Below are 11,056 nucleotides of genomic sequence, written 5' to 3' on the forward strand. Positions count from 1 at the left end.
GTGGACTCTGGAACACACTTCTATTTCTGTCAAATAGAGATTTCTAAATGGATTGGCTTTAAGATACCTAGCTGAACACAGAGGAAATCAAAACAACTGAGGGGGGAAGGAGTCATTTAGAATCATTTCTAGGGACACCTGGGTGGCACAGTGGGTTGAGCATCTGACTCTCAATTTCGGCTCAGCTCAAGATCCCAGTGCCGTGGGACCTGCTTCACATGGAGCTTGCTTGGGATTCTCTCTTTCCCTCTGCCCCTCTCTCTGCTTGCATTCTGTCTCCCTAAAAAAATTAAAATAGAACAAAACAATAAAAACGGTGTCTTTAGAAACATTTTTAACGAAGGCAAGTCCATCACTGTGGAAGAAAATGGTTTTTTTCTTTCCTACTAACGTCTCACTTTCCTGAGGCTGCACTCCTGTTTGGGAACGATACGGCATATTGTAGGACTGGGATTATCACAAAACTCTTAATTTTTAACTTAACTGATTGCTTTGCCTCTTTTTCTTTGAGTGTCTTCCCTTTTCACTCCCAATCGAAATTGCTACTTTAAAAACAACACAAAACTGACTGTGGTGGCAGCAGAGCCTTTGGGATTCCCAGAATGCAGCAACATGCCTCTTGGGGTCCTGGTTTCTCTGACTGCACAATGCCTTCATGTGATTTTGGTTATGGAAGGAAAAGTCCCAGATAAATCAAAGTGGACAGAAGTAGAGATGAAAGAGAACTAAATTGCTCTATATAATGAACCAGAAGAACTTTAGTTTTCTGGAATTCCAGAATTCTGGAAATTAGGAGGGGGGTGCTTCAGAGAAAAGTAGGAATCTGAAACTTAATACTATTCTTTTACAATTTATTGTCAAGTTGGCTTATAGTATATACAGTATGCTCTTGGTTTTGGGGGTAGATTCCCATAATCCATCACTTGCCTAACACACCCAGCGCTCATCCCTACAAGTGCCCTCCTCAATGCCCATCACCCACTCTCCCCCACCCCCACCGAATCAACCCTCAGTTTGTTCTCTGTACTTAAGAGTCTTTTATGGTTTGCCTCCCTCTCTGTTTGAAACTATTTTTTTCTCTTTCACTTCCCCCATGGTCTTCTATTAAGTTCCTCAAATTGCACATACGAGTGAAAACATGGTATCTGTCTTTCTCTGATTGACTTTTTTCATTTAGCATAATACCCTCTAGTTCCATCCATGTTGTTGCAAATGGCAAGATTTCAGTCATTTTATGGCTGAATAATATTCCATTGTATATACAAACCATATCTTCTTTATCCATTCATCAGCTGGTGGTCATTTGGGCTCTTCATAATTTGGCTATTGTAGATAGCACTGCTATAAATATTGGGGTACATGTGTCCCTATGAATCAGTACTCCTGTATCCTTTAGATATATTCCTAGTAGTGCTATTGTTGGGTCTAGGGTAATTATATTTTTAATTTTTTGAGGAACCTCCACACTTTTCCAGAGTGGCTGCACCAATTTGCATTCCCACCAACAGTGCAAGAGGGGAAACCGACACTTAGAAAAGAGAATGGGGGCATTTAGATGGCTCAGTGGGTTGAGCATCTATCTCTTGATTTCATCCATCATGATCTCACAGTTCACGGGTTTAAACCCCTGCATCAGGCTCTGGGCTGAAAGTGCAGAGGCTGCCCGGCATTCTCTCTCTGCCCTTCCCTCACTCATGTGCGCTAGCACTTTCCCTCTCTCTCAATATAAACAAAATAAACATTAGAAAAAAAGAAGAAAAGAAAAGAGAATTCCCAGGGATTAGGGGGTGGGTTCTAAAATCCCAAGGAAAATGTATATTAAAACCATAAAACTATGCCTATGGTTATGAATTCCTCAGATTTTTTTTCTAAGCAAAGCCCAGCCCATCAGACAAGCCTCCTGTTGCTCCCTGTGCTGCTGGTAGTTATATGTTTTCTGGTCCATCCTCTGTAACACTCTGCAGACTACTGGAGGTAGGGGTGTGTGTTTCAATTTCTCACCTAAAATAAGCCAAATCCGAATCTCTGGTCCTGCTATGAGAGTTAAACTCAAACCCTATGTTACTGCCTGGGAGTGCCACATGGGCTTACTGCCTTGGTTTTCAGATCATTCTTCATTTTTGGCCTCTGGGATTTTTTGTTTTGTTTTCTTTTTTTTTTTTAATTAATTTATCTATTTTGCAACAGAGCAAGAGAGAGTGAGCAAAGGAGGGGCACAGAGAGAGGGAGAAAGAATCCCAGGCAGGCTCCGCCCTGTGAGCATAGAGGCTGACTCAGGGCTTCAACTCAAGAACCCTGAGATCATGACCTCAACCAAATCAAGAGCTGGATGCTCAACCCACCGAACTACCCAGGCGCCTCTGGGGTTTTTCCTTACCTCTGGGTAAGCTCAGCTATGTAGAGCTATGCAGAGTCTATCAGGCTGCATTATTATATTTCCCATCGTTTTTAAAGATTTTGTAGGAGGATGGCTTACCTAGCCTGCAAGTGTATAAAAGAGAAGTTACTCATAAAACGTCTACATGCACAACTCTGCCAAGGATCAGAGCCTTCACTACAGCAGAATCCTGACCCACAACCTTAAACTTTTATAGAAAGATGAATTACTTTCCTCCTTATGACTTAAAACATAAAAGTTGCAAAAATAGCAGCATTCTGGTGGGGTGGGGTGTAGAGGGGTAGAAAGAGAATCAATGGTGGGGAGACTTTCCTCATGGTGGTAGGACACATGCACGGTCTTGAGCCCTGGTCCCTTCAGCCCGGTCAGCTAACTTACCGCTTTCCTTCTCCATCTGACTGCCTCTCAGCTTGGCTCTCCCGAGGTGGCTGTCACAGAGCTAGTGCATGCCTCAGGGGGTTCCCTCCAATGAGAACACCAGGAGTGGGCAACTTGACTCTTATCAGGTCAGTTCTGGCTAAAGCTCTTGAGGTTCCGCTCAGATGAACCTAGGGGTTTTGTTCTCTATAAGGATGAACCAAAGGACTCTGGCTGAACCTAAATTTACAACCAATCCTAAAATTGGGGGAAAAAGCAAATCATTCTAGGGAATCCTCTTAGGAATCCTAACCAAGCCACAAATGAGGACACATTGGAATCCTCAATGCCGATCGGATTCATTGTAAAGAATCCAGGATCCTTTCCACCAGCAGCAGTCCTCTGATATAAAACTAGTCCATCATGATATGCACGTGCCTATCATTCTTTCCACACCCTCTGGCTCCATCATTCCCTGCCCTACAAAGGATGAGGCAATACCTCAGATAACATGGTGAGCCCGGGGGAACCCCAAAGCACAGATGCATCTGTTTTCCCCAAGAATGGGTTTCTTCCAAGTTTACGTTCCTACCTTAAAGTACTCACTAGTTCAAATGGCATGTGTCAGTTTTTGGTAATGTCTTTTGTAAACGACGATTTGATTTCTTTATTAGTAGAACTAAACCATTTGTCCCTGCTTCAGATTTTTTTAAAAAATTACAAAGTGATCACACTAAGATGTCCCCTCGGGAAAAGATCCTTCCGAACAAGGATGAGGCGTACTGGTGGAGAGTTCAAGAGTTCGTAAGAATATGGAATACCGTATTTAGTCTGAAAATAAAACAGAATCACTTTTGATTTTAGTTAAAACAGACACACATAAATTCTCTTATTTTCTACTTATGCCTCCTACTTCTTTCAATTTTCAAACTCAGCCTGAATGATAAAAATACAAGGACCAGCTAATAGACTCACAGTGACTGAGTAACAGAGTCAAGCAGCAGTCAAGTGTGTGCCACCGAAGCGCAGGATGAACTACCAGAGTCACAACTTTATAGTCCAAAGCCTCCTCTGTCCATGTCTACCAGTTAACTCTGACATAACTTTAGACAGGTGACAGCCATCTCTGGGCCTTGGTTTCCTGATCTGCAAAATGGAGAGAATTAAAAAACCTATTGCTTAGGGTCATCATGAGGTTTAACTGAGTAGGTAGTGAGTGCTTAATAACTGTTAGCCCTCTGTAAGACTCACTTCAGTATTAGCTCTTGAGCGCGGTACAGTGTGCTAGAGATTTTCTATTACTGCATTTAATGTGTTACTTTTTTTTTTGTTTTGTTTGTTTTTTTACAAATAGTTTATTGTCAAATTAGTTTCCACATAACACTCAGTGCTCATCCCCAAAGTGCCCTCCTCCATGCCCATCCCCCCTCCCCCCCACATCCATCAGTCCTCAGTTTTTGTCAGCATTCAAGAGTCTCTCACGGTTTGCCTCTCTCCCTTTCCCCCACCATTTCCGCCCTTCTTCTCCTCCTTGTTCCTCCGTCAAGTTCCTCCTAATCCTCCTATACGTGCAAACATAGGATATTTGTCCTTCTCTGCCTGACTTATTTCGCTCAGCATAACACCCTCAAGGTCCATCCATGTTGCTACACATGGCCAGATTTCATTGTTTCTCATTGCCCTGTAGTATTCCATGGTATAGATAAACCACATCTTCTTGATCCATTCATCTGTTGATGGACACTTAGCAGCACTCTCCACAATAGCTAAAACATGGAAAGAGCCTAAATGTGTTACTTTTAAATCTGCTTCTTCCCTCAGGATAAACACTTCTGGTCAGCAAAGACCTCTTCAGCTCCATTAAAAAAAAAAAAAAAGAATTAAAGAAGTCAACTTCCAAGAAGAGGGTATATTTTATATACTATTTAATGTATTATTTTCAACAACAGCTTAAAAAAATGCAAGTTGTTAATGGGTCTCTCCCCTTTCTGGCCCCAGGGCTGAGAGTGCACCACACCTCTCTGCCAGACTTTGAATTGTGTTGGGTAGTTCCAAGGGCACCATTCCCGTTCCATTACTACAGGCATGGTGCTAAGGCTGAGGCTTGTCCTGGCTCAGCAGGTCAGAGTCTGTGACTCCGTCATTTAAAAACAGACCCAGTAAATGGCATTATTCAAACCCCAAGAAACAGTTGCAAACAAAGCATTTCAGTGGCTTCTTAAAGCCTGAACGTTTGATCTAAATCTCACATTCCACTTGGTACCAAAGATAAAGCTTTGTGAAATACCTGTTTTCCTGTTACTGTTCATCTCCTTTGATGGTGGGGGAAAACAATAAAAATTTTAATTGAACTATCCCTCTCAGCCTTGTGCTGGCTAAAATCTGTACATAAGATCAAAACAATTGCAGTACAGAACTGGCCGACAATCTTGCCTCGCCTATATTTAGATGAAAACAATATTACCTAGCTTTCCAACCTATTGGGAAGGATAAATGAAAACCCTCCTTGGGAACTATTTCACTGCATAACAATACCTAACATAGTTTATTATTGTCACTAATCTAATTCTTAGTGCTGTAAGCTAAGCCCTTCTCCTTATATTCTGTTCTTAAACCTTACTGAGAGCAAACCAAGAATTGGAGAAACTTAAAAAAAAATCTACAGTCTACTTGTTAGCACATCTTCATGCCATGGTGATTTGATTAGTGATTTGATAACTATAGATCATAGCCCTGGACTTAATACAGAGTGGCCCACTTTTAAAATGACCCATTTATAACAAAGGTTTCTCTGTTGAAACTGTCAGGAGAGTTTAAAAAAAAAATGCCACCAGTACCAAACATTTTATTTAACCAGGCATTGCAGAGCAAAGGAACTGCAAATCTGGAGACCTCCATCTTAGCCTAGTGTTACTGAGTATAAACAAGTCAGCAAGATTTCCCGATTCTCATACTCTCTGTCACTATAATGAAATTATTACCTGCCCTAAAACTACCCCACAGGGAAATCCTAAAGGACAAGGGAAACCACAAGATAAGCATGATAGAAAGCTATAAGCTGGTTGGAGAAAAACTCTAAATGTCATAAGCAAGAAAAATGCACAGATTATCTTTACTTACAAGAGACCATCACGGAGAGTTAGATTATTACAAGCTAAAAAATTCTCTTTGAATTTCAAACATAACACTCACCACAGTAGAAAGGGTAAAGATAACCTACCCCATGTTCCCATCCATTAGAAGAATCGTGTTGTAGATGTGAGAAAATATGAAGAGAAACAAAATCGTGCTGAAGAACATTGTCATCCATGACCCATGATCCTCTCGAAACATTTTTAACCGGAGCAACTGACCTGCAATAGAAAATATTATTAGAAATCCCATGTACATCAAAACTCAAAATTCACACATCTTTGCTTTATTTTACTAAATTTCTATTAGCTCACCGTATTCCAAAGACTTTGCCATAGAATTGCCTTATGGATCAAACCAGTATGTTAATGTCCCTTCTGGTCTTTTGTAAATAAATGATCATGGATGAAGCCCAAGACAACACCCATATGTCATCCTGGAGCAAATGATGCTAACATGGGAATCGAGTATAGTTTGGAAATAATTCGTTATGCCGCCATAGAAATGAGATGAATTAGAACTCTCCCATTCGCTATTTTCTATTTCACAGATGTGTTCTTGGTTTCTTGTATAAGGAAACTACTTAAGGCAAATGGTAAAGGTTTTTGCTTTTTGCTTCCTTATACGCACTCCCAATACTGACCAGTTAACAAAACCAAGGCAGAACTCACATACACAAAGATCCAATTGTTGAAGGCATATGAAAACTTAAAGGGAAAACTCAAGTTTCTGTCATCAGATACAGACAACATAGCCTTATTCTGAGCTAAAATATCCATACCTGCATACAGGTCTGTGCACAAGTGTATGGGTTGAAGGGCGTGGGGGGGGTGTGTGCAGCATGTACGTGTGTGATGGAGCTTGGTATGGCTCCCAGCAAAAGGTCATTTCCACCCTGATGCCTAAAATTCTACTTAGAAAGATAAATGCTAAAATCAGAATGCTAAAATTCAAATAATTCAAGGAGGGAAAACATGTTAAGATGAATACTAAAGTAAAAATTACTAAGATCAGAATTAATCCAGAAACATTTCTTCCTTTATGGTAGAGAAGAGAAATGAAAGCATTAGTATATCCTGAAAGGTGAGAAAGATGACAAACCACGAGAGTAAGAAAAAAAAAAGTGAACGTAGGTCTCCCTGGCCTCTCCTAAGATAAACTTTGTCTAGGATACTTATCTCCAATCCTGAGAAAGTTACCTAAATAACAATAAAGGCAATGACACACCTATAGGAACTACAATTAAAATAGAGTAGGACTGAAATCTTATAATAGAATTTTCACTAAAGAAAATATTCCCTTCTTATTCATGATATGTCAAAGTTATATATATATATTTCCATCTGGAAATTGTGTCTCTAGAGGTAGACAGTAGCTCTCATGCAGGTTACTGAGTATAGGAAGAAATCTTTTAAGATTTAATTACTAAACTTTTCATTGTACCTCACTTTTATTAAAATAGCCCTTTAGATTTCATTTGGAAACCAGAACTTTTTTAGGTTTCATTTGGAACCCTAGCCAAAACTTTAAATAGAGGGGGGAAAAAAAGATATAGTTACATCATCTGGATTCTTGTCCTGCACAAGGGAAGCAAAGGGCAAACCTGGAAGTCAGGGGGGATGTTAATTATAACTAAAATAAGGACGTGGAAAACTTTCTCGTAAAGCCAACAATACTATACTAGCACAGCCAATTACAACCCCGCAGACCTTGTTGATTAATTGAATCAATAATTATGGGAAGCCAGAGATCTGCAATTCTCCACACAATACATTGTCAGGAACATGATAAATAGGTATTAAGCATAGAATGCTTGAGAATAAAAACTCATGCTATGAATATCTTAAAGCAAACTGTAAAGAATATTATTCATTCATTGAACAAATATTGAATGTGTTCTGATTCCATGTCAGCCATGGTTCTAGGTACTAGAGAGACAGATGAGAACAAGGCATGAAGGTGTTTAAAGTCCACCATTATTTGGGTGACCAATGAAAATGTGATCTTATTTTAGACTCACAGGCTCTCTTTGTTCAAGGTTCACTTTGCTGCAAGTCCTTTCAGCTCCAAACGAAGATTTAATTCACCAGTTTATAACAAATACCAGTAATTAGAGTTCTTTGAAAATTTAAATGTGAATTCCCTTCTTAACATATGCGTATGTCCAAAAATTACCAATGGATGTATTTTAAAAGTCAAATCATAATGCTGGCGATTGAAGAGTGCTTTGCAAATAAAACACTGTACATTAAGTGTACGCTGGCTGAAATAACACAAAGTTAGTAAAAAGGGGCATGTGACAGTACCATTTATGCCATCATTGCCAAGCTCATTGTCTGGCACTAATTTCAGTCATTAGAGTCATTAGAACAAAATGGCAGGTTAACATTGCCTGAAATTCACTTGCAATGCATAATAAAAGACCTGCAATATGTGAAGGACAGAACTGGTGTGACTCAAATGTTGAGTTAAATCACATTATAAAAATTTTCCGTTAAGTTACTTCAAGGCGAACCCACTGCGCATCCTAATGCTAGACATACATGTTTAGATGGCCATCAGTGGACTGCTGTCTCCACTCATGCCAGCTAATCAAATCAAGAACCTCAGTGTTACCTGAAGATGTCACATGAGAGTGTGCTGCCTCTGTCCTGTAATATAACCATACATTTGGTTTGACCGTGAGAGTTGTGGCTTACAACTGTTATCCTGACATAATTATTAATAATATGTACTGGTCTGGGTCAGTGTACTGGTCTGGGTCATAAGTTATATGCCACCTTTTCTATAGGCCACAGAATTCAGAATTTTACAACACTTTCCTTTAGAGGGGTTTCATAAATAACTGAGTGAAGACAGTCCTTATGGATCAACAATAGTAAAAATCCATCACGAAGATGGGTGGTATATTGCCCACGAAGATGGGTTGGTATATTGCTGACAAGGTCACAAGTGACTTTTAGTTTAGTCATAGATATATTTGTAAATATAAGTGTATATTTACATTATTAATAAAATTTGTCTTGGACAGTATGGACCATGGCCTTTGATATATATGGTCAAGGTAATTGTAAAATGACTCTTAGAACAAGCAGAAGCATTAAGACAGTACACAAGTCTGGGGGCACATAGGTGGCTCAGTTGGTTGAGCATCCGACATCGGCTCAGGTCATGATCTCGTAGTGCGTGAGTTTGAGCCCCATGTTGGGCTCTGCGCTGACAGCTCAGACAGAGTCTGGGGCCTGCTTCAGATTCTGTGCCTCTCTCTCTGCCCTTCCCCTGATTGTGAGCGCTCTCTCTCAAAAACAAATAAACATTAAAAAAAAAAAAAAAGAAGAAGAAGAAGAAGAAAAAAGATGGTACACAAGTCTATATTTGTGCTGGAAGACACAGGGACTGGCTGTTACAAATGCTAGTTAAAATCAACTAAAATGCCCTAAAACCTCAGAATCATTCCTGGAAATACAGTAGGTTTATGACCACTAAGATCTCATAAAACTGACAAGATTAATGATCTAAAGGCATATTTAAAAATAAATAACAACCCTATATATGTAGTAGAAAATAAAAAGAGACACGTGTAATAAGAATTATGGAGAAACAATTTGGTTTCTTGGGAGATTTTTGCTGCTGTGTTCTCATTAGCAAAATAAAAAGGAATATTTCCTTTCTACCTCATAACTGAACTTTTATCTTGAGTTTTATGTCTCTTTTGTTCACGTGTGATTCTCACAAGGAAGCCTTGAACAAATAAATAAACCAAACAATCTCAGAGAAGATGAAGTGTCCATGCTTCCACATAAGAGATGAGGGTAGCCCTACCCCTGGGAATTTGTTAAAGCAAGAGACTTGATAGAGTGAGGGCTTCTAGGTTCACAGAGGAAACAAAGCTTTAGACTTTCAAGGTGGCAGAACATCATTTGGATTTGATTACATGCATGCTGGTGAAAGCTGAAGTATCAAGGGTCATGGCAGTAAAGTCAGGCAAGGAGACTGAGCCAGCCCCAGGGGAGAAAGGCCAGGAGGGCAGCCACCAACCTCCATTAGGAACACAACCCCTGAGCAGGATTCCAGCCAACTGTTGGGGACAGTCATTGAGAGGACATGACCACCGGCTGACCGTCAAGCTAGACCCAGAGAATCAGACACTCCTCTCCCCTTCCCCTGTCGTTGGAATGCACGTTCTACATGCAGGTGAGAGCGGTTTTCAAGGATGTGCCCTTGAGAAAACAATGTGTTACTTACACTGTCCAAATGGTATAAGTGACTGAACTCAGTTAAGGTGCTATATGAATTCTTTAAGACTGTAGTGGGCAAGTGCAGAGATCTACTTGTTTTGTGGCGGCCAAAGGCAAGGCTCATACATATTTTCTCACTTATTAAAACTGCCACCTCCCAATCTGATGGGGCCTGCCTCTTCTGTCTCTTGTTATCCTCCATGTGTGGGGCCATTTTCAGTTTTTATCTGAGAAGTTCCCAAGGTTTAAACCAACACCATCTTGCCAAACCAACAGCACCATCATGCCAAAGAGGCAGCCGAAGACCATCACCCAAGCACGGAGCAGGTAAATACAGATGAAGGATTTGTCTTCAGGATTTCTATAGCCTTTGGACTTTAGAGATAAAAATGGTAAGGTGAAATATTAACAATATTGTACTCTCTGCTCACCATGGTAGGAAGGAACTCAGAGTGAGATTTAATATATTTTTAAATATATTTATATATATATAAATAAATATATTTAATATATTTCCCTTTATATTTAATATAAAGGGAAAACTGTGACTTTACACATCAGATCCTGACCAGGAAATACAAAAGGACAAATGAAGGTGGCACTTTCCTCAAGGAAATGTCAAGCTGAAATGAACACTACTAGCCATGAGGCTTACTGTTCCAAAACCTCCTATAAGCATGTGAAGGCCAACCATATACATAACATATATGTGCATGTACTTAATGGAAACATAAGAAAAATGTAGTCTACAGCTATTAAAAAATTTTCAATTTGTTAAGGTCAAAAGACAGTCAAAGTTGGAATAGCAGGTGTCCCACATACCAGTAAGAATGTTCTCTGCTGCAAGTAACAGAGAAAGAAGGAAAGAAGGAAAGAAGGAAGGAAGGAAGGAAGGAAGGAAGGAAGGAAGGAAGGAAGGAAGGAAGGAAGG

The 11,056-nt window shown here is 39.8% G+C and overlaps 1 protein-coding gene across 3 annotated transcripts in view; it reads right to left on the bottom strand.

Annotated features, from left to right (window-relative positions):
* Positions 1-11,056, bottom strand: part of TMEM117 (transmembrane protein 117) — a 487,728-nt gene that overhangs the window by 391,866 nt on the left and 84,806 nt on the right. For all 3 annotated transcript variants that reach the window (XM_039253287.1, XM_039253290.1, XM_039253289.1), the window contains one exon: positions 5,976-6,108. In XM_039253287.1, the coding sequence (XP_039109218.1) occupies positions 5,976-6,108 (133 nt within the window). The remainder of the gene's footprint in view (positions 1-5,975; positions 6,109-11,056) is intronic.

The sequence above is a fragment of the Hyaena hyaena genome, unplaced genomic scaffold (genome assembly GCF_003009895.1).
Source record: "Hyaena hyaena isolate Hyena2069 unplaced genomic scaffold, ASM300989v1 scaffold_445, whole genome shotgun sequence".
Taxonomy (NCBI): Eukaryota; Metazoa; Chordata; class Mammalia; order Carnivora; family Hyaenidae; genus Hyaena; species Hyaena hyaena.